This window comes from Crocodylus siamensis, chromosome 9 (genome assembly GCF_052110815.1).
Source record: "Crocodylus siamensis isolate JL-2025a chromosome 9, ASM5211081v1, whole genome shotgun sequence".
Taxonomy (NCBI): Eukaryota; Metazoa; Chordata; order Crocodylia; family Crocodylidae; genus Crocodylus; species Crocodylus siamensis.
The window spans coordinates 22,661,516-22,686,667 of NC_143403.1; the positions used below are offsets into that span (position 1 = coordinate 22,661,516).

Consider the following 25,152-nt stretch of genomic DNA (forward strand, 5'->3'; position numbering starts at 1 on the left):
CTGGAACCCAAATATAAGCATAAACTAAAACACAGGCAGTGAAAAAAAGTATGGCATATAATCAAAATACATACTTCCATATTACATAAGGGACTTGAGCACTAGTAGTACCATATTTACTTGAGTAAAAGGCAAAATTCCCCTCCCCCCTTCCAATCAGCATATGGGGAAAAGATCCTTATCTTACATGCACATACAAAAAAAATCTCGTTAAATACACTGGCTATCATTCAACTGCTGCCAAAAGTAGCCTTACTGGAAATCGACGATAAAACTGATAAAACACGCTGATGGGAACCTGCCACAAGGATAGGTTAGCACAGCTCATCTGAATAAAATATATAGTAGTGTCCATTGCTCTCAGTCCTCTGCAGTGCTTAAACTTTTTCAAGTCATGGTGAGCCTCTACATTCTGTACAGTTCGACTTCCTCTTCACACCTACAGCTGAGCTGCACTTTTCTTACCCATTTCCAATGATTCTTGTTTCTTCACCAACCATAAATGTCTGGCAAACATTATCAAATGAGGTCCCAAATAGTTCAGCCAGACTCCCTCCATTACCCCCTCTCTCAGCCTGTTGCATAGGATTAGTGTGACCCTGCCCTCCATGGGGTGAAGCCAGACCAGGTTGCTCTGCACCTCATCTACACATATATTTTTGGAGGTTCCTAGGACTCATTACAATGCAACTCACTACCCAGTTCCAGTCATGAGTGCTGGAATAATTAACACATGGATCATTGGGAGGATGGTATCCAAAGCAGACACACACACACACACACTCTGAGCAGTGCTGAGCTGTGGGGTCACGATGAACTGAAATCCTGCTGACTCTGACAGGGCCCAGCCCAACGAACTATATGATATGTCATGAGCCTTCTGGCTCTAGATTAACATCATGCCTGGTTTGTACTATATATACGTAGGTACAAAAGTGATACTTAAGTGTGGTTATGGAGTACCTGTGCTAAAACTTGCAGCAGTTTCAAAAAAAGGTTTCTGAATCTATTCGGTCTGAAATAAGTCTATAGGTACCTGTAGTAATTTGCCTGCATAGAATCATAGAAAATTTGGGTTGGAAGGAACCTCAGGAGGTCATCTAGTCCAACCCCCTGCTCAAAGCAGGACCATCTAATTAGATAATTCCAACCAACGCTTTGTCAAACTGTGCCTTAACAACCTCCAAAGCTGGCTCTGACATACTGGACAGTGCATCAGAGCAGACTCAATTAACTGAGTCTGCTGGAGCATGGAAATAAATGTGCTCCACATGACTCTGGCATCACATGTATTAGTGCCCCCACCCTGAAAGATGAGCTTTATTCAAAGCGACTTACCACCTTCTTTCAGTGTGAGGAATACCAATACACATGACACTCTGGTGCTTTTAATTAAAAGCGCTTGCTAATTAAAGTGCCCGCCTCCCAGAGCATGTGTAAAAATGCCCAGTGTTTTCACATTTGTCCCTCACTTCTATCTGCTCAGGGAGAGCAGGGTCTGACACTGGGGGCAAGGGAGAGGAGGTTCAGGGGAAAAGTTGGAGGGAAGCAGGGGTCAAGGGCTCTACCTGGCCCCAAAGAAAGCTAACTATCTGAGAACAGCTATATCCTGTCTGCTGGACCACAGGCCCTCCTCATGTGCCCCAACCCCTGGCAGCAAATCCTCTGCTTTCCAGGGCACCCCTAAATAGGCAAGCATATTGCAGAGTTTGGTCAATGCCAGCTGTTTACCTTCAGAGAACTCAAGTTTAGGAGCAAGGGGAAAGCAGAAACAGTGAAAATGTCTCCAGCCACCGGCCACCCATCCCTGAGATCCCAACCACCCCTACTCACCCACTATGAAACATGCTGGACTGGGTGCTCACACCCATCCTAGTAATGAAGCAGGGATAAATAGAACCAGTATGATAAGATACTGTTCCAAAATAATCAGTTGTGTCATGTTTATGGACACCAACAATGTTAAACACACTCCTTCAAGTGAAATGAGGTTGATTCAACCATACAAACAGCCCATAAAAACAGGAATACTGACTACTATAGCTCAAGGACTTAAATTCACTACTGAAATATCTATGCTGAGGCATTTTTTAAAGGAAAAATCTCTTCTGAATAAGCTGAATAGATCAATATACATGGTACTACCAAATTTCTAAAAAACCTGATGACTCTGAATAGATAGACAGCAGTGTGCTCATTAATGCATGGAAATTGTTTTTGGGTCACTTTACATAAGAAAAGCTTTGTTAATGTAAACTAAGAGGTCACCAAGACAGCCCCACTAAAAGACAGCCTAACTGACTGTTACTTTCAACACTTTTCCCCTGCAGTAAATCCCAATATAAATCGAGCTGAAACAATACACATTTACAAAAGCATCTCAAAACATTGTGCAAAAGAAAAATAAGCCTCGTTATTTGTTGTTGCAAGTCCCCTCAGGGAAGTGCTTGCTCAGGAACTCCGCAGCCTTGCTTGGGTCTTGGAGTGGTAGCCCAGGCATGCCTTCTAGACCAGAAGGGGAGCCCAGCTCAGTCCAACATCCCTAGTTGTCTGTATACCTGAAACAAGCAGTTAGTTTGCAGTTCACCTCTTAAGAGAGGGACTTCATCTCTTGCTGGGGAGAAGAAATTAAACCCATAATTTCAAGGAGCAAAACAAACATCTTCTCTTGAATCAAATTTTTTATTGAAAAAGGTCACCCAGCCAGCAGCTCTCTACTTCATCCAGAGTTTAGTAGTTCCTCTGTCCCTAATCAAGCCCACACAGCCCCAAGCCCTCAAAGCTGCTTGTTTTTGAATTCCTCTGCCAACACACTAGCCATGAGCTGATACACTGCTTGTCCAGCCTGCTTTGCCCATTGCCATAATAATCTCCTTCAGCTTCTATTGAGTCACCTGTGTGTTACTGACAATCCCACCTTTGTTGATCTATCAAAACTAATCAAATCCTATTGATGCTGGAGCTCAATCTTATTCAGTCCCCATGATTATGTTAGCCGGGGGAAACTGAGGCACATAACATTATTACAAGATGAACAAAATTAACACAGAAACACCATAAAACCCATACTCTACCACAGGGGTCGGCAACCTCTGGTGCACGTGCTGAGCATGGGACGTGAGGCCATTTTGCTTGGCACACTGCAGCCAGCCCTGGTCCGGGAAGCTGCTGCCAGTGACAGAGCCTGGGCTGCTCCCAGCATACTTGCAGCATCCCACCTGCCTGCTGGGAGCAGCCCAGGATCCTGGCTGGCAGCAGGTCCCCAGAGTCGGGGCCGACTGCAGCCAGGAGGCTCCAAACAGCCGCGCCAGGCTCCGGCACCAGCTCCGCACCAGCATGTGCACCTGTGCCTTGGAGTGAGCGGTGGGGGTGAGGCCCGAGGCTGTACAGCCCCGGTCTCTCCCCTGCTCCCGGCACGGGGATGATGAGCCCGGCGCGGCTGTTTGTAGCCAGCCTGGGCTCTGGGCAGCAGTAGCAAGCAGCGGGCAAGCTACAAACAGCTGTGCCAGGCTCATCACCTCCGTGCCGGGAGCGGGGAAGAGACCAGGGATGCGCTGCCTCAGGCCCCGCCCCCACCGAGGCACAGGTGCACATGCCGGTGTGGAGCTGGTGCCGGAGCCAGCCCCGGCTCTGGGGAGCTGCTGCCAGCTGGGGTCCTGGGCTGCTCCCAGAAGGCAGCTGGGACACTGCAAGCCCTGCTCGGAGCAGCCTGGGCTCCAGCAGCTACCCAGAGCCAAGGTAGCTGCTGGCAGCCACAGAGCCCAGGCTGGGGGGCAGGGGCTTTGGGTGGGGGCCAAGGGGAAGTAGGGTTGGGGGCCAGGGGCAGCAGGGCTGGGGGCAGATGCCTTGGGTGGGGGGCAAGGGGCACAAGCAGGGCATCCTGCCATGTACCCCTTCCCCTCATTTTGTTTTTCTGTCATGCCAGCACTCTGGCAACTTCCCAGGTAGGCATTATAGTGTTTTTCGGTACTCCAGCCAAAAAATGCTGTCTACCCCTGCTCTACCACATCTGGATTTAAAAAGAAAGCAAGAAGTGGCCCAAAAGACATGAAACCATTTCCCAGAGGTCATGCAGAGGTCAGTAGCAGAGCAAGGAGCACAACTTCCAGTTCAGCATTAGCAGTAAAATGTGAAGATTATTAAACTCTCAGGCTGCTTGCAGAAGTTAACAAAAAAACCAAAACAAACCCCTGCCCCCTCAAAAAACAAGATTTACTGGAAGAAGCTACACATTACTTTGACCTGGCTCAGCAGCATCTGTATAGATTGGGTGTTTCAGCAGGGTTTTTAGTGCTTCCAGCTAAAGCTGATTCAATCAGCTTTTAGATATAAGTGCCAAAAAAGCACCACTACAGCATCCGATCTATACAGACATCAGGTGACCTCGGTCCAACTATCGCACTGCTTCTTTTGAGCATGTGTGGGGCTTGTTGGTATGGGAACATGCCGAATTCAAAGTAAAGCACTGTTTTTTGGGGTTTTTTTTTAGTGTCTGCAGGCAGCCTCAGAGATCATTTCAAATAATCAATTTATATTTTTCTATTGCAAATGTAACTGAATTTATTCTGAGACAATAGATGCCCAAACTTATGCAAACTGGGTCATTTGATCAGTTTTTTCATATTTTATATTTCTTTATTTATTTGATATAATATGCATGGTATGCAAGAGAATTGTGCAAAAAATAAAATATTCTAACACAGGAACCAAAATTTTCCAAGCCTGGGTTTCTGAAGCTAAAGTTCCAAAATTCACATATATGCACGTAAATAAAGAAAAGGCTCTACTTTCAAGATGCTGAAATCACTTCTTGAAAAATAAAACAAACTGCTATTTGCAATCAAATTATTTATCAGAATCAAGTCTGACTTCTATGACTCAAATTGAAGACAGTACATGTGTATCTCATGAAAGTTTCTGCTGGCATACAGACCACAACTAAAGGATTACTCATTTTTGCTATAGCAACCAGTGCACTGCAATTACCATAGTGATATGAGGAGAATAGAAAAAATAATAATGAAGAGCTCTTGCTGGTTTGGAGCACTATGCCAGCCAAATAAGACTAGAAATCTCTAGAGAGCAGTTCTTCTCACCTTAATCACTTGAGATGCCATCTATAATAAATCTGTGTCACCAAGCATTTCTGATTTCTTTTTAAAAAGGGTAATACAATTTTGGTGATTGTTTATCTTCTCTTGGTCAGTGATGCACTGCCATCACTATCACATAAAAGATCATAGAATGACTTGGTTTAGAAAGTCTAATTTCCCTCGGAGTGAAGCTTAATGTGTAGTGCATTTCTGAGCACATATTTGGTTGTCTGTTTTTCATCTGCAATATCAATTACATTTGAATGATCTGAGTGATAGCTATTTTAGGATTTGTTTTTACCTCACAAGTATTGTTAGTCCCATTTAGGAATACTAATCTGAAGGCAATATTAACATCTCTTATACATGCCTAATGTTATTAACTTGAACAGAGTACATACAGTGAATTATCAGGCATTCTACAAGCCAGAATACTCTGTTAACCGACCCTACTCCACCTCCACTATCCACCATCCCACCCTGCTGCCATGTGCAGCCACCCCACACTGCCGCTATCTATCACCCCATGCCACTGCTGCGTGCAAGGCCCCCCACAATCCGGTATTTTTAGATATCCAGAATTTTTACATAACCAGCACCCAGCATTCCCCACTCATGCTGGATAATGGAGATTTTACTGTATAACTAACAGCCTTAATCCCTACTTGTATCTACACAACTTATACTTCGAATCCTTTGTCCAAATAGCTGCCTATGAGAAATGTGGAATTAGGATGATAGGTCTACTTAATGTAGGTATTCTAAGCGCAGTTTGGCAGTGCACAGAAACCTCTCGCACAACTGTAAAAATTATGGTGGAATTTTAGTCTTAAATGCTTTTCTAAGAGTATTAAAAACAGCTAAAGGTCTAAAATTAAGTTACTAGTTACTTCATACTTGAAGAGTTAAAAGTAGTTTTTTCCACATAGTTATGATTTAAATTTGCTCTGAGCATTCTGCATATAAAGATCTGAGTTCTAGTAATGTGTTGTGAAGACAGCCAGAAATATATGTAGGGAGAACTCTGCATTCCCCCAATCCTATCTGAGCAAAAAAATGTAGTCAGACAAGTCAGAGGATGACAAAGCACTTGTAATCAAAGTCAATATTTCTCTCTGCAAATTCAATATTTCTCCTCTTACCCCACAGTACCTTTAGAATCTCTCTTCATGAATCTGAGTGTCACTCGCCAACATAACTTTATCCAAACTATTGGTTTCATTTTAACACATCTCTTAACCTTAAACTGACCAACGCCTAGAAATAAGAGTTTCTTTTCATGCAATATAACTTTAAAGCAATCTTTTTTTGTATTTAAAACTACCATAAAATAAAACCACTACTTTTTGAACCAATGTCTGACATACTCGGTTTTCACACATTTCTGCTGCAGTAATGTATGAAACTTAATACAGTTTTAAATAACCATACTGCGGCTGAACCTGTGAACGAAATTCTTCCTCCTAAAAACCCATCAATTTGTGCAAACCGTATAGTTAGGAGTGGGTCAAAACAAAATGTTTTGAGGGTGTTGGCTGTAGCCGTGTTAGTCTAAGGACATAGGCAGATCAGGTTTTTTTGGGCAAATGTGATATCCTTTATTACATCAACTAAATAGTTGGAAAAATTGTTCTTTGCAAGCTTTCAGGCATGAACACCCTTCTTCAGCAGTTTTATAATCCAGTGTACCTGGAAGTAACTCTCGATAGGAACCTTACCAACAGAGAACACCTACTGAAAACATCTAAGAACAACTCTTGCATTGGTGCTATAAGATGACCAACTGGCAGGAACAACCTGGGGAGTCAATTTCATCATGCTGACATCAATACTTGCGCTAGTATAGGCACCTGCTGAATACTGCTGTCAAGCATAATAGCCGCCCCAGCAAAGCTGATGTTGCTCTGAACTCAGCAATGAGAATAGTAATAGAGTGTGTAACATATGCTCCTGTTGATATGCTGCCAATACTATCAGGGACACTATCTCCCCAGTTGAGAATACAGAAAGCAACTCTTGGCCTTGCTCAGTGCACCCAACAAAACCAGGAGCACCTGGTTCATTAAATCTTGGAGCAACTAGTACGCAAGTGACCCTAGTCAAGAAACTCAGAGACAGGAGGTACAGGCACAGTGCAATATATGGAGGCAGGAGCAGCACCCTATGGGCACTTGAACAGCACCACAAGAAGTGGGACGAGATTGATTCTCATCTCCAGTGCTTCATAAGCAACCCAAAACCCTATCCACCTAGGTATGAGCTCCTGCACAATTTATGGCTTAAACTAAATAGGATTCACTCTGAAGCTGGACACTTTAATGCCATACTTTATAACACTGATTTAAAGGACAGTTCAATATCTGAGTGCGGTGATCCACCACAGACTGCTGACACCTCCTCACGTGTGGAGAACACCCCTGCATCCAGGATAAGGACTTGGCAAGTGTCAACGATAAAACAGTTTTGTGGCTCTGCCACGTTAATGATGTGTAGAAGGAGAAATGAAGTGTACAAGAGAAGAACCATTCTCTTTATAAACAGCCCTTTTTGTATCTGAAGATTTATTGAATCTCCTCTCAGTTTTCTCTTCTCTAAATAACCCCATTCTTCTCAACTTTCCTCTTATGTCATGCTTTCTTGACTTCTAATTATTTTTGATGCTCTCTCCTGGATTTTTGCAGTATGTTCCTGTCTTTCTTGAAATGCAGTGACCCAAACAGACACAGTACTTTAGTTAAGGCCCCACTAGTTTTGATAGAGCTGGTCCTTACTTAATTAATCTATTTCTCACACTTTCTCTCAAATAACTAGGTAATTTTGAATTCTAATCCTATGCTCCATTTTTTTCCTACCCTACTCAGCTTGACGTTCTTCCCAAATTCACCAGTTCTGCACTCAGTTCTGTTCACTAAATCATGAATGAAGATATTAAACAGTAGTGGGCCCAGGACAAACCAAGGGGTACTGTACTTGATTCCACCTCCCAATTAGACCGTGAGCCATTGATACATTCTCTTTGACGACCCTAATCCAGCCAGTAAAGCACCAAACTTGCAATACTTTCATGTAGGCTCCATTTCCTTTGCTTATTTACTAGGGCTGTGTGACATTTTGTCAGGTGTTTCGTTTCAAAGCTGTTTCAATGCGTTTCAAGCTCAAAACAGCAAAATCAAAATGAAACAAAAGCCTCTGAAACAGCTCTGAAACAAAACAAGGGCACTCAAAATGTTTCAAAACATTTTGAGTTTTGAAGCCATGCGTACCTGGCTTCAGTGCTGGTCCCACCAGCAGCAGCAGCTTCCTGTCATCCTGTGCAGATCCAGGGGCTGTACCCCCTGGGAGGATTCTGGCACATCCCCCAGCACTCCCAGGGGTCCAGACCCCTAGATCTGCATGCTGGATGACAGCATGCTGTTGCTGTTGCTGCTGCCTGGGGCCAGTGGCAGTACCAATCTTTCTGGCACTGGTCCCAGGTGGCAGGAGCAGCCTCCTGTCATTTGGCAGGTAAACAGGGGGCCTGCACCCCCAGGAGGAGTTTGGCAGAGCCCCAGTTTCCCAGAAACCTCTGCACCTCTCTCCATGAAACATGGCAGGCTTCATTCCCTCAGAAGGGGCTACTGTCTCTGCAAGTTTCGTCTGAATCAGGAAAGAAATGAGAAAGTTATGGGCAGTTCCATGCTTCCCCATTATAGCCTATGGGTGAAATGTTGAAACAGTGTCAAAACAGTTTTGACGAAACAGACTAGTGCTTTCAAAAGAAAACAAAACTCGAAACAAAACACTGTTCTGTCGAAATGGAAGTTGAAGTGGAACAGTGCTGTTTTGCACAGCCCTAACATGCATATAGAAACATCTTTATACTTCTCTAGATTTATTTTATTTAATAACACAAAGCGTATAATTACCCAGACTGTTCTTCACTTCCATTTACATAAAATGTATGAAAAACCTGTATTTAGCTGTTGGGAGTAGCAGTTAAGTGATGTTGTACCCATGATGGCTCAGCAGATGTTCTAGGGGCAAGCATTTTGTGTGAATGGTAGGTTTTCTTGGATCAACTGCATGGTTGGGAAAGAACTGGGCAAGCTTCTGAGTGCCACATTACTCTTCCTCAGATCTGAGAAAGAAGCTGGCACAGCAGAACTAAATAGCTGATGGAACAAGGGCTTGTGTAAAATCCATATGCAAATAAAAACAGGATACAAGAGAAATAGTCACCAGGGATCCTGGTTTTTTTTGTTTAAAAATCCCAAATTCTCTGATTAAAAACCATAAATTCATGTTTTTCCAAAATTAAAATGAAATGCCACTATATATGTAGGTACCTTAATTGTAAGAATGATTTGATGATGCAATCACGTCCAATATACATTTTATGTTCAACTGTGTTTCATAAGTAACCACATTTAAGGTTCAGCCACAAATAAGGATTTGGTGCTCTGATGTGTTTACCTGGACGACTAATTGCTATGTTCTAAACCAGGGCTACCCAGCTTCTAAGTAGCCAGGGACCGCACGCTCCTCAGGCTGCACCAGGGTGACCCACAGGCCCCCAGACTGCACGTCACAGGATGTCTCCCCTATCTGGTATATACAGCATGTGCCTTTGTAGGTACCTTTCACCACTGCTTTCCACTGCTGCATAGGGCACTCCCTCCCCAGGTACACCATGTGGGCACATAGCCACAATTCCTCCCCTTTCCCCCCTGCACAGCGCACCTCTGGACTCACTCTCCATTTCCTGTGCTGCAGTGTCCTGTCCCTTAGCCCAGGGGCGGTAAATGGTTGTTGAAGGACAGAGAAGCCTGGAGACTCAAGGTGCTATTGCAGCCAGAGCTATGGGGTGAAGGGGCAACTAGGTGAGAGCCCAGGGGCTGCCACTTTACACCTCATGAGATATGCCCGTTGGACAGCCATGTTGTAAACTAAAACTATGCAAGGCTTCTCTATCATGGAAAACATGGACCACTACCTCCAACTATATTATTTTGTTTCTTCCTTATATTGGCTTGTTTTCAAGCTGTAATAGTTGCATTTTAAATGTATATAAAAAAAAAACTTCATTGTGAAGCAGGCAGGCTTGCCACACCAATAGTAAATCTAAACCCATAAACCTCATGTATGTAAATACAAGTACTACCCAGCTGTGGAGTTTCTGCATGTGGAGCAATACACATGTAGATGCTGAGCTGCCTGGCTGGGGCACGAGAGTGCTTCAGTGTGGGGGCTACCTGCTGGCTAGCCCTGCACTGGAGCACACTTGTGCCCCAGCCAGCTGCTCCATAGCACATTGAACCAGGTCAGAGCAGCCCTGGGCTGGCAGGCTGACCCCCTCCAGCACAGATGATCCTAGCAGGGTGTGGGGGCTGCAAAGCAGCCTGCACGAGGCCCCCTCCCCATCCCCTGGCACACCGGATGTGGTGGGAAGGGTGGCAGCTGGAACAAACAAAGAGATGTCCAATCCACCGGGTGGGAGGGCAAGCTAAACATCAAACACGGAAGTCATGGCCTCTCCACCTGGCTCCGCAGGGCCCTCCGAAGTGTGGGGCCCAGGGCGGTTGCCCTGATTCGCTCTCCACTCTCCAGGGACAGCCCAGGAAAATCAGGGTCTGCTGGGGGGGCGGGGGGGGGACAGAGAGCAAAGGGTGTATTGCCAGCCAGGACTGCTCCAACTTAGCTCAATGTGCTGTGGTACTGGGCACACATGTAAATGCAGCACCCAGGAACAATAATCAGTTTATTTATTTAATAACAGTTTATTGCTGTGTATTAATATGCACACATAGATATGCCCTTTAATATTACTTAAATTTCCTCATAGGTAATATTCTGCATTAAAATGTATATAGCTTTGCAGTCTGCTTGGAATGGTTCTGCCATGTTTACAGTCATAAATTAAAATTGCTATAAATTTTTCATTATGCACTGTACTTATTTAATTCTTAACTGTCCAGAAGTCTGTTACCTACATAAAGATCAAAAGGAAAATTATAATGATGTCTTTAACTAATCCAGCTTGGTTTTTAGAAGGTGGCATCAGATTTCATACCTACCATTTTTGTTTAAAGTCAGTTTGCTTCCAGTACCTACATATTGCAATTTTGCTTGTATCATTTCCAAAGGGGAAAGGAATTACTGAAATGCTTAATGTTTCTTTTAGAGTAGAACAGGATTTAAGCTTTCTTTTAGGAAAACAGAAAACTTTCTTTTGTCTCCTTGCCCAAGCTGTAACAAAGACAGTCCAAAATAAATACAGCAAGTTACATTAATTCACAATCATGTTCAAACTATTAGTAGGTAAAGCTGTCCCTTTTAATTAACTTTTAATTTGGTCTCTACAACAACAGGCTATGAATATACTCAAAGGCCTCCTGGTAGTGCTAACAATTGCACTGTGTATACACACACACACACACACACGCGCGCGCGCGCGCCCCCTCAGTGGGGGGGGGGGGGGCGCGCGCGCGCGCGTGTGTACACACATATACATACACTTACATACATACACAGTTCCCCTCAGTTTTTATATACATAAAACTTTATTTACTCAAATATAAGATGACCTTGAATATAACAGGCAATGCTTCAATAATTATATTCTATGGAAAATGTATCAATTTGTTATAATTTTCCAGGCATAGAAGCCAATTATTAGTGGTTTGCCTTGAATTTGTCCCCTTCCCACTCCACTGCTACAGCAGGGGAGAAGCACCAGGGGGAAGGGTAGGGGCAGGAAATCAGGTGCCCCTTTGCTCTCTGTCCCCCCTCTCCCTGGCAGACCCTGATTTTCCTGAGCATATAGAAATGAGGGGCAAATTTGCATATAGGCTATAGGTACTCATAGACTTAGTTCTCCCAGAAATTATACAATTTACCTTTTTGGAAACTGGTGTGAGTTTTAGCACAGGTACTCCATAAGCACACTTTTAAGCAGCAGTTTTCTATCTACTTGTATAAAATACAAACTATACATGATATTAGTCCAAAGACAAAAGGTGACAGAGGGTGAACTGTTTGGGGCCCCGTTTGGTGATGTTTGCTAGACACTCAAGACTGACAGAGAAACAAGAATGACTGGAAATGGGAAAGAAAGGTGCAGCTTAAATGTGGGAGTGAAAAGGTAATCAAAATAAATTCAATGTCGTGGCTCACCATGACTTTAAACAGGTGTCAGCACTGAGGGGGACTGTATGCAATGAGCGCTAGCATACCTTTTTATTCAGATGGGATGCACTAGCCCATCTTTGTGGCAGGTTCCTATCTGTATGTTTACCCCATGTGGGTCACATGTTTTATAGTCATGCTTAGTGCTGGCTGCATTTAAATCAATGTTATAGTTGGTTTCCATTATTGAGCATGTGCTGCTTTTGGCAGTAGCTTAATGATAGACAGTGTATGTAATGAGGTTTCCCTGTATGAGACAGTAAGACGAGGGGCTTCTTCCTCCCCTGCTGACTGGGGAAAAATCCTTGTAATGTGAATATGATATTTAGCTCATAAGACCTAATTTATAACTGTGCACTTACGTAAGATGAATACTTTTCTGAAATTATGTTCAGAAAATTTAGGATTTAAGAATCCTATTTAATGCTATGTTTGTTTTTTTTAAATTCTAGATTGTTTTGACCATATTCTCACACACAACACACCCCAGAATGTAACATGCACATTGTTGTTGAAAGGTGAAATGAAGGTAAAAAAATCTTTCCTTGCCATAAGTAATTATGAAGTAGTATCTACAGAGGAGAGCCTATTCATCGTTCTCCTCCCTGTGAGCTGCATGTAGCTCTTACTTTCACTGTTGCCCATAAATAACCATCAGAAACTGTTCTTGCTATATTTCTCACATATAATGTGTGCTGTAATTTCCAGCCATTGTTCTTTTGGGAAAAATGTTGCATTTTGTATATGAAAAAAATATGGTATATTTTGAAGGCTCTATTAGTCTTCTCCCAGAGATTCTAGAGTCCGAAGTCAAAAGCCCCTGATATTGAATACGTAATATACCCTTTGGTCATGTTAGTCAGGGCATACAAAAAGAAATCTGATTTCAGATTGCTCTTTAAATTTATATCTTACAAGAGAAATAATACTTGACATATACTCTCTGTCTATTAATATTCATAGTTATTCAAAACATCTGCTTTTCAGAATCATTTACACTCTTATCCATTAAAAGAATGCTGAACTGAGAAAACATGGACAAAAACATTTTAGAATATTTTGATGTTGTTCTAACTGTAGCGATCAGTTCTCCATTTCAAATATTGCATAGATCTTGTCAATGTCTGTTTGTAAATTACTTATATAGTAATTAAATTTTTAACTTTTAATACCAGAAACTAACCTTCCTAGTATAACCTGGAGTCATTGAACTTCTATTTTGCTCTGTTATATTATATAAAACGAATCCCAGCCCATAGCAGCTATACCCAGGAGCAGTATAAGTTAATCACCCAGGAGAGATGATCTTTAACTAAAGGTCAAACAGAAGCTGGGCTGGAAATCTGAGGGATTTTTTAAGTAGTAGCATAAAACAAGGAGATCAACTAGTTTCTATATTATTGGCTCTTCTCTTACTTTCTGAGGAATACCAGCCTATTTAAGATAAAAATTGCTGTACCACACACTAGAGCATCCATGTAATAGTATCTAAATGCAAATACAAATCTTGCAGGTTACTAATAAGCATGTGTGCTATAATGAACAGAACCACTGAATTCATTAATGGTTTGCATGATTAGGTTCATAAAACTTCTAGTTACTTCTGTGCGACTCAGTCTTATCTTAGTTTCCAAAGACATGTTTCCTCTGAAATTAGATGTTACATTACCTGAACCACTGATTAAAAACTGATAACCCTGAATTTATAGCATATAGGAGTATAAAATAAAGAACTTTTAAGTTCTTTTAAAAAAAGAACTTTTAAGCATGGTTAAAAACAACTCTGTGCTGAAATAAACATTATAAGCAAACAGTTGAATATGAACACTCATATTGACAATGGGATGATTATTTAAAATATTTCAATCAAAATATTCAGCATATGCAAAATCTTAGATTTCAGGACTGATTCATGGTAATATCAGGTTAAATTTTAATGAGGAATACATCAAGTAACATTCTGAATAAAAAAAACTCATTTCCTTTTAAGCATTAATACAGACAAAGATTAATCAATTTGCAGCTGATTAAAAACTATTTTATAGCCAAATCTAGGCTATGTGCTGCTAATATTTGTTGAAAACTTCCATATAAAATTTTCTTTACAATGTTTTGAATCTTTCCAAAACAGACCATTCAACATATAAAAATGTTAACATGTTCTGTCAATCTTTAGAAAAGTAACTTAATTTACATTGTTCATAGTTTCTCATGCATATTAATAGTTTATAAACACTTACTAAAATAATGTTGCCTGAATGCAATACTTTAAAGGAAACATCTGCACATGAATAACAGCAATGCTCTTAAAAGTGGCAAGGAAAAAACGACAAGGAACATATTTCTACTTATTTACTGCTAAGGTTCCTGGTTCAAATTACATTTAATACATTAAATTAAGCCATAAATTGCAACGGTGCCAAAGAGTCATCCAATTTAAGGCAGCATAAAATAGCAAGCTAGCTACAAAGATGAAAACATCTTTGTGGCTGGTTTGTATGGCACCTTAAGCTAAGTGTGTGGCAGGTCCACTTACCAGGTCTATCTGGGGCTTTATGCCAACAATCAGTTGATTGTCAGAATTACCCTCAAGTCTCCAGTCAGATGACTGTTGGCACCAGCCTCCCAAGGTAGCCATAGGTCTCCAATTGGGCCTGTGCCTGTTCCCACCCCAGCCCACTGGCACAAGGAAATTTAAAGCCCTATACCCAACAGTCTAACTGGGGCTGCTGGCTGCATGGACTTAAAAAAAAAAGGTGGGTAGAGCCAAGAAACTCTCTGTGCTGGGGAGTTTAAACACCTCTGCCCAGCAGGACATGAAGTTATTGGGATCATAGATCAGATCCCACCATGTGATTACTTTAATGTCTGCCAAGGGCCTAACTGTCCCTGCTGCAAAGAGGTGATCTTATAAAACACCAAACACACATAATACCCTGGATTCCCTGGAACATCTGAAGCTGAGGGACTTGGATTATCTACTTCATGAATTCACTTCTTCCAAGTACTGGAAGAAAAACTGTCCATTAAGAGGGTCTTGAAATAAGACCGTGTATGGTCAGATGAACAGTACAGTGCAGATATTGAGAGCAGCATGACGAAATGCACAAACTAGTAGAAGCAGTTAAATGAGACACGGTAAGTGATAAAAGTGAATGTAGGCACAGAGCAGGAAACCCTGTACAAAATCCAGAAAAGGAAAAGCTTTGAAGAAAAAGAAAGGTCAGAGATGAGCTGAGACTTCAAAGATGGTATGAAACAGTCAGACTGATAGTCCAGCAAATTATTTTGACAGCCATATTCTTTCCAGAATGAGGGTGGGGAGGGCGTTATGCAACTAAGCCTGGAGTGGAGATGGCTTTGGTAACTGAGATATCCAGGTTTAAGTTTTCTGTATGCTGTGGATAAAACTGGTAAGGTCTGGATGTGACTTGTGTGTTAGGGGAGAATCAGAAAGAAAGGCTGAAGAGGACTCCTAGATATCAGCTTTGACAGATGATAATATATTAATCAACAAAATTAGTAAGTTGGGTAGAGGAAAGAGTTCAGGAAGATGAACATTAAATTAAATATTCATCATAAAAATCCTGAACTGTTGGCAAGTCCTTAAGAAAGCAATATCAAGAAGCAGGCTGAGGCGCACATCTCCATACAGCAGTAGTGCTCAACCTCTGTGGTCCCATAGGCCAGATGAGTGATGCCCTTTGGGGTCAGTCCACAGGGCAGATTCTGCATGAAGTCAGCATGCAAAAAATCAATGCGTGCACACCCTGTGTGCTAGATCTGGCTGTGGAGCAACCATGGACCAGCATGATCTGCTGCATAGGCTCCCCACAGGGGAACTGTGGCAGGGTTAACTGCCATCGCTCTAGGAGCAATTACTACTGCTACCATTCCCCCTCAGTGCCACATTTCCAGACCAGCTGGGAGCCACATGGGGCAAATGACATACCTTCACAGGCCTAAGCGCCATTGCTATAGAGAAACCCACTCAGAAGTGGACAAGAGGATTTTTAAGCTGTTAGCACACAACCCCCTTTCCCCCCCCACAAGTGTTAAACTGGCACGGTTGGAATGAAGTCACTCAGACACATGAGAGATCAGGACCTTGAATTCTATAGGAACCTCACCATGAGAGGTAATGAAAAATTGCCAAAGCAGCACTGAAAAAAAACAAATTTAAGTGAAACAACAAGGGAAGACAGAATGAAAAGGCAGGGATAGTGATAAAAGCAATTAAAAGGTTAAGAAAAAAAAGTAAGAAGGGGTAAAAGGTAGAGTACATTCGGTCAGGAGCAGTTTATGTGAGATTTCACGGTAGTTTCATTAAAAAGTCAAGAAGACAGAAACTAAAACAAACAAACAAACATTTATATAATGTTCTTCACAGGTAATATCTAATTTTTCAGTGTTGATTACGAAATAAAAAGAACAGTTTTAAGAGAACATATAAAAATGAGAGAGAGAAAGGATTTCAAACAGAACAGCATGAAGTATAAAAGCAACCTCTCTGAAGAAAATCATAAGAATTTAACAAAAAGGTAAATCAAAAGTTTTGAAGAGCAACAAATTAATTGTTAAAGTATGTAAATTACTTGGTACTACCATTAAATGCAGTTGGAAGTTAAAAAATGTAAAATGTTAAGCTTATTAATATGTACAAACAATGCATGAATGAATGAATGAATTTATGGCCTTCAGTCTTACAAGAGGCTGAGGCCATTTATACATATAAATGAATGAATTAATTTTCAAGAATGATCAGCATTCTTATCACCTTCCTGCATTCTAAAGCTGGCTTATCATTCTGGTGATTAATTCTTCGTCTAACAATCTATAATTTTAGTCACTGTTTTACAATTTAAGGACCAGAGTTTAAATTAGGCATTCAGGGGAGTGCCAGATGCTGAACATCTCTCAAAATGTTACTACTTTATCCAAATGCCTGAAGGAAATGAACTTACGAATATCTGGCCAGACAGCCAACAGAGAAATACATTATTTATATAGATACGCCATGGCCAAATCCACATTGTTTTGAGCCACCCTCCCAGCCCCCATCTTTTTCGTAGCCTCTAGTCCCTGCTTCCCCAACAGTCAACTCTAGGCAGTTATTCAGAAACACAGTATGGGAAAATGAAAGTACCTTATTAGTTCATAAAATAGCCCCTAACTTTAATTAAAAAACCAAAAACACAACAACAGTAAATTCATCCAAATTAAGATTCACTAGAAAATATTGTTTTAGAAATTCACCCTAACAGGGATTTAGGCTTCAATTCTGGGCACCTATTCATGTTTGCACATCTACTCATCCACCACACACACATGATTATCTTTAAAACTTTTGAGTAGCCAGGGCTTTGGGCTACAGTGGTGCAAGAATGTATAAAATTCAGGTCCAAAACAGTCACTTTCAAAAAGAAACTTGTATTGCACACACAACACTAGTTTGACTGCAGTACCTTAAATAGCTAAGTATCAAGTAGCTTAAGAAGAGCAAGGAACCTCACCAAAATCTGCAAACACTGATTGTCCAATAATCATCATATCTTCAGGTTTTTTCTTTGTTTTAGTGACTTTGGAGAAGTTCCCATCCTGTCAAATATAATAAACATACACTATGAAAAGCTACATTAATGGAGTATAAACAAGCCCATGAAAGTTTACACTGTGAACTGGAGATAAGAAGCGACTTAAAAAAATAGAGTAGTTGATAAAATGCAATTTTAAACAAAGCAACACTATTATTTGGACACTCTGGGCCTTCTAAACAGTTGTGTGCACACCTCCCCCCCACAATCTCAATGAAATCAGACTTAATTCATGAATAAGAGACCACATATTTGGAGTTGCTTGTAGGAAAAGAATTATTTTACTGGTAAAATTGTATATACCAAGGTGAAGCTTCTAGTTTAATGAAGCTGCTTTAGTGAGGCAGAAGTTACCATTCAGAATATTCTTATTATATTATACCACCAACCAGGGCTTGTTTCATTCCCATGCATCACATGAAATTATGATACGTTATATGAAACATGATCCAGTGGAATGGCAAATATCTTTCCCATCATACTGAAACAAAGTGCAGAAACTAGCTATACCACAGGCCCCAGATGCTGAGCAAGTGTTTAAAAGGCAAGTTTCTTTAACCAACTAAAAAGACTAGAGGCCCAAACACTTCAATCCGATCACTGAGAATTCTGAACGCGCATGCTTATCCATTAACTCAGAGTTCTCTGTCATAAACCGTTTCCAGATTGTATTATCACTTATTTGTGCATTTGTGTGGTTTACTTTTCTTTGTATTTTTCTTTTGTTTATAAATAAAATAGGAGGTAACTTAGTAAATTGCCATATGGTTTTTAATTTTCTTAGAACAGCATCTTTCCTGAGTGGTATTTCATGTTTATACAGTATTCTAACATACCATTTTTCTGTATTTCTGACAGAAGCACCTGTTCAGCAGAGGTAGTTACAACTCTGCAGATATGTTTGTATTCTTTCCATGTTGACCAGTACGTTTTATTACATATGCAAATTTAAATTTAAATTTTAGAGATTACTTATGTCAAACAGCAAAAATTATTTTTTACTGATGTTGTCACTAAAAAACCTGCAGTTAGGTCTCAGATTATGCAAGTAAGTGCATGGTATAAGTGGCAAAGAAACTAAATTATTGTAGTTAAAGTAAAATCCATTGTCATGCACTTTCTTCACTAGCATGCCTCTCCATTTCCTACAGCTAGTTACCGTTTCAGCAATGTACAAGTACATGAAACTCATCATTCTATAACAAATGTTTCATATAAACAACATTCTGAGCACTGAGCACCCTTCAGACCTCTTAACAGCTTTTTTCCTGTGCTCCCGCCCCAGTCAGCCTCTTAAGTTGGCTTTCTCCACCTAAGATATGGTTCTTCTTTTCCTGCAGGTGCTGTCAGGTTCCCTAGTATTTTCCGGTGACACTCACTGCCTCTCGAGCTGCTGCTGACAGATTCACGTGTTGGATTGAAGATGTGACTCGTGTGATTTTAAATATTTTATATGGGATTTTAAGAAGGCTATAAAAAGCCATTTCTATTTATATTTATTACCCAAAGAATTTATGACACTGACTTGCTTTTAATAACTGTTGTTAATTTTCTTGGGAGGTGGTATCTATTAGGGCTGTGCGAAACGGCTGTGTTTCAATTTGGTTTTGGATTAGGCCATTTCGGAGGACAGCAATTTGTTTCAGTGTTTCAGATCATGGTCCTGTTTCGTTTTGGCTGAATCTGTTTCAAATGGGCTGTAAGGCAAGCTTCGCCCTACCCAGCTGGGCGGGGCTTGGGACTGCTGTAGGGAGCAGGATGGGGCCGTGGGTGGGACATGCAGGTGAGGAGATGCCGGTGTAGATCTCTGATCCCTGTCACACTGGGTTGTAGGGCGGGGAAGCAGTGCAGAGCGGTGAGCAAGCCCGCTGTTCCCTGCTGCGCGACTTGGCTCCCCAGGGAGCAGAGATCTGCACTGGGGTCTCCTCGGCACCACTGCCAGCCCCATGCAGCCCCATATCTCTGCTCCTCAGACAGCAGGGACCAGCACTGCCCCACCGCATGACCTGGTTCTGCAGGGAGCAGGGATCTGAGGCTACACAGAGCAGGCAGTGGTGGCAAGGAGACCACAGCGCAGATCTCTGCTTCCCAAAGAGCCAATTTGCACAGAAGGACAGTGCTGGTTACTGCCGGGAGACCTGGCTCTGCAGGGAGCAGAGATCCGGGACTGCACAGGGTGGGCAGGAGTGGCGAGGAGACCCCAGCATGGATCTCTGCTTCCTGAGAAGCCAAGTTGCACAGCAGGGCAACAGCATGCAGCTGTTTACCTGCAAGCCTGGCTCCGAAATGCTGAAATGTTCCGAAACATTTCCAAAATGTTTCGGATGCCTTGTTTAGTTTTGGAGATGTTTCTGGGTCTTCCATTTCGATTCAGATTTGGCATTTTGTGCACTAAAATGGCCCAAAACACCTCCGAAACAAAATGGCTTCTTAAATTTCACACAGCCCTAGTATCTATTGTGCTAGCTTTATAAGGAAGATCAGAGCTAGGTTATATCTCAAATATTACTTTGCATATTTTGGAGTGATGCATATTTTTCTAGCTCATTCCTTTTAAAGTTAGTAAGATGTAGTTCCATTGATGAGGGCTGTGTGTCACCTTTGTTACCCAAAGAATAGAAAACAGAAACGTATTTCAGGTTAAAGAAGAAAATTGATTTTACTGTTTCAGGCAATATGTATATTTTTGGACATTTCTAAAACTACTAAGACAAAAACACAGATTTGAGCTTGAATCTAAGTTTTTAACAATATTGATACAAAAGGTTCTACTTTATCAAGTGACACCTAGAGCTGTTTTAAAAGGTACTTGACACAAACTTGTATGGTTTGTGCTCATTAAAAGATATTTTAACATATATAATAATTTAACTCCAAATATCCCCTTACTCTCAAGCCTTCCCAAAGTCGAGGAAGAGTAACTAGTTAACTTATGGCAAAGATTTGAATAAAAACCTTATTTATCAGTTTTAAATATATATTAGATGTGAGAAATATTCCCATTTCTGAATTATCTTAATGCCAAACAATCGTTTGCTGCACTACAGAATGTATTATTTAACACAGATGGTATGTTTTACTCTTCCTGAGTCATCCACAATGGATGTTCGTTTGGTCAGGTTGGGACAGGATTTCATTTCTGCTTAACTTAAATACAGCCTATTTCTTGTTCAAAGTTTTCCAGTCTGTAAATTATTCAAGTTCATAAATGAATCAGAAGTGGCTACTCTACGAATAAAATTGAGAACCAATGCCTTGCTTGACTGAATCTTACCAGGAAAACCATGGAGTGTTCTTTCAAACAAAAATGAATGTATTACACAAAACAGAATCTAGTGTGCAGAAACTATGATAGGCATATAGATCTCTGTTGGAAATCAAGTAACTATTACAATTTTTTTTATGCACTGATATGTAGTCATAAACTTTCAAGAAAAAAATCCCTTATTTTTACAGCTATCAAATATCTGTGTGTGTTTTTCAGTCTACATAACGAAAAAAAAATATTAACAAACAAAGATGCAGTTGTGGATAGTCACATGGCTGCAGATGTGGTTAGGAAGTTTTCCTTGTCTGCTTAGATCTGCTGCAGCAGCTGTACAGGGAACTGTTCCAACTGCTGGCTGAAGTGCGAGGACCAGAGTTATGGCTGGTACTGAAGCCATGTTTGGATTCTTATGGACCCTGGAAAAGTAAGCGCAGCCTTACAGCAGCCCTTCCTACCTACCCCTTAGAAGGAGAGCCCAGGGAGAGATTCCAGAATATGAGGTCTATGCTATCAAAGAATTTGATCACCAGGGATTCTGGCCTTTTCTGTTTAAAAATCCTAAATTATCTGATGGAAAATACAGATTTTGGGGGCTTCAATGATGAAAATATCTATATCTATATCAGCATACTGGAGCAGTTCATCACCCCAAAGCAGCAGTGGGGACAGCCACATCTGAACCCACTTCCTAGTGAGAGAAGGGGTCAGGGGGAGCACTGATTTTTCCGTGATAAAAAACCCCCAAATCAAATGCCAAAATATACAGGTATTTAGAATTTATTTTATTATAATGATTGAGGCACTGAGGGACTTTCAGATTTTAGAATTGTAAATATCAATAAAACATTGTGTTCAACTGATATATATATATATATGAACACGAATATGAACATGAATATATAGATAGATAAATAGATCAATTATTATAATAAAATAAATTTGAAACACCTACATATTTTGGCATTTGATTTTGGGTTGTTTTAATCATGGAAAAAAAAAGTCAGAGCTCCGCCTGACCCCTTCACTCACTAGGAAATGGGTCCAGCTGTGGCTGTCCCCACTGCTGCTTTGGGGCAATAAGCAGCCTCAATATGCCAGTGCCCTACCCCTGTCCATCCCAATACCCCTTTCTCCTGATCCACTGTCCCCCAGGGCAGGGATACTTAATCAGAAGTAAAGTCATAAACGATATGGTGAGGGGGAGAGAAGGGGACACATTTCTCCCTGGATTTCGATTCCACAGCAGGCATAGGGCTTCAGCCTGGCACAGGCAGGAGCCGAATCTGTAGCTCAGAGGGTGTGACCCAGCACTGGAGGGCATAGCAGGGCAGTGACATGTACTGCTGCCACCACCTCGACCCCTGTGCCAACCGTACTGCCAGCAGTGCAAGGAGTAATGGATGGGGTGGGGGCACATTAAACTTACCTCCTCCCTTTCTCAGCTACTTGCACACTGGGCTGGCATGGCCTGGCCACTGCCACTTTCTGCCTCAGGCCACTCATGCTATCCCCTACCCCACCATCCCTTCAAGGTAAAACCACAGCCCAACATGCAAACAGCTGGCAGTGGGAGGAGGTTAAGGACAGTACAGACCCTCCTCATCTGTTACTCTTTACACTGCTGGTGGTGCAGCTGGCACAGGGGTCCTGGCAGTGGCAGCAGCTGCAACAAGTCTTGCTGCTCTGCTTCTTGTGCCAGGCCTTGGTCCTTACGCCTGCTGGCTCACAGAAGCAGCTCCTAGCCATACCAGTCCAACCAGGCTGCAGCCCTGTGTTCACTGTGGGCACATAGATCTGGGTGAAGGCCATGTGCCCCCTTCCTGCTCCCCTGACAAGTTCCCACTGTCTATTCCCACCCCCACCTACAAGACTTACCTATAGGATTTGCTCTCTATCAGGCTGCCTGGTTGCTACATGCATGTGTGCATACGCACACATGCATGTGGTAATCCTTGCTTGATTGGCCTCTTCCTGGTCCCTCCAGACCCTTGCAGGCTGGAACTGTCAAGTCTGCAAGGAAAAACCTGTGGTTTCCTGCATTTTTTTCTCCTTTAAAAGAGAATATACATATTTTTCCACAGCAAATAAAACACCTGGATCCCTGTCAGTCACTCAAGTACAGGATTTTATGGTTGTAATGCCCAAATCAAAATAATACATTTTTTCAAGAAATAGTTTCCGACTGTTTTCAGCTATTCATAGACAATCAATCAATATGCTATTAAAAAAAAAAAATCAAAAGGAGTTAGGCATCTAACCAGCTTTTGCATTTCTAAAGGCCTCATAGAAACATTCAGTTTTTCCTGGGAGTGTTGCTGCTTTCTCAGGAGAAACTGTGAGTATATAGATATAAAGGCTTTTTCTCCCCCAAAGTAAAAATGGCCACTCCAGGAGAAAAATAATTTGGGAATAACCAGGAGTAAATCACTCCTGGAAGAGTTTCTTCTGGGAGCGCAAACATCTGTACATGCTATGGCTTCTCTCAGAAGACAACGTGGTCCTCAAGCATGCGCCATTCTCCCAGAAGAAGAGTGTGTCACTTGCTGGATTGCGCCGCTCCAACAGGGGGGAAAAACACCACCCTTCATAATCTCCATTGTGCTGCAAGGAAGCACAGGCTGACCATGGTCAGCCTGGGTCAGGCAAAACAGGGCTCCCATCTGTTGCCAGGCGGGTTAAGGGAGCCCATAGAGCATGCCAAAATGTGTGAACTGGACCCCACTCAGGCTGCAGTGTCAACACTGCAAGCTTTCTACTTGCCAGGACCTCAGAATTCAAATGTCCATACATGTGGCCCTAGGTAAGAATACTACCAGAACAAACCTGGAAGAATTCCTCCAAATTATTTGAATGTGTGCATCTAATCTAAAAATCCTGTGGCTGCCCATCTGCATCTTTAAGAAACTAAATAAATTTGAAATTCTGTTCCATAATAAATCAGAAATAATTCATTGCTTCATTAACTTTGATACTTAAGTTAATCAAAACCTGTTCAGCATTTTAAACTATTTTTCCTTTAAATAACTTTTTTCAACCAAAAATAAATAGTTTTTGTTATTTTAAATTTGATTCCACATTCTGTTCAAGTACATCTAGACACAAAAGCGCCCAATAAAAACCGCCCCTAATAAATAAGAAAAGTGTCATTCACCATTTTCTACCATAATAAAAAGATAAAAATTAAGGAACCGAGAACACATTCATTAGCTTAAATAATGACTTACAAGAAATGCATGTAACAATCTTGCTAATTTTCGTTAGCAAGAAAAAATATTGTAGGATTTAGTGTAAGGCTGCATTTGGTTGCAAATCAACATATTTTAATAGAGTTGTTGATCCAACGGCTGTTCCAATTATACAGGTGGCCCAATTCAAAGCTTTAAAAAGCAGCTCCTGTTACTTATTTAATTCAGGATCTAACAAGATGATTTTAAAACACTTTGATATAAATCAGTTAAGCCTCACTGACTGTTTTAAAGGTTATAACAATTCATATCTGAATATGATTAATACAAAAAAAAAGAAAAAAGATAAAACTGCAAAGGAAGTTAAGCCACCTCTTTAGCTCAGAAACGTACTCCAATAGCAACCACTCTAATGAAATTCCTCAGTATTTCGTTGTTCTGACATCTTTACAGCAATTTACAATGCTGGATCATGACCAGGTTATGACCAGGTTGATTGCCAATAGAACAGCTTTTTGCTTCCATGCTCCCAACCGCCCAGAATTCCTCCAAGACCTTTGTATAGCCAGCAACAGTAAGAACATTTTTATAGCAACGATTATATTTTATTTTAAGTCTATTCAAGCTTCCCCATAATGTTTTATATTAATTATTAAAAGCTCATTTGGAAGAAGTCATTCTTTGACATGCAGACCAATTGAAAGTAAATGGTCAAAAATGGCATGAACTAAAAAAAAAAAAAGAGAGAGATTATATACTTGTAGCTTGGGGGTTTTTTTGTTTGTTTTTTTTTACAGTATTTTGAACTATTACAATATTTACTTGAGAGATTCATATCAATAATTTAG

The 25,152-nt window shown here is 41.2% G+C and overlaps 1 protein-coding gene across 1 annotated transcript in view; it reads right to left on the minus strand.

Annotated features, from left to right (window-relative positions):
* ITFG1 (integrin alpha FG-GAP repeat containing 1) overlaps nucleotides 1-25,152 on the minus strand; it is a 203,735-nt gene that overhangs the window by 132,358 nt on the left and 46,225 nt on the right. Inside the window, exon 8 of the mRNA XM_090062025.1 lies at nucleotides 17,771-17,855. Coding sequence (XP_089918151.1) covers nucleotides 17,771-17,855 — 85 coding nt within the window. The remainder of the gene's footprint in view (nucleotides 1-17,770; nucleotides 17,856-25,152) is intronic.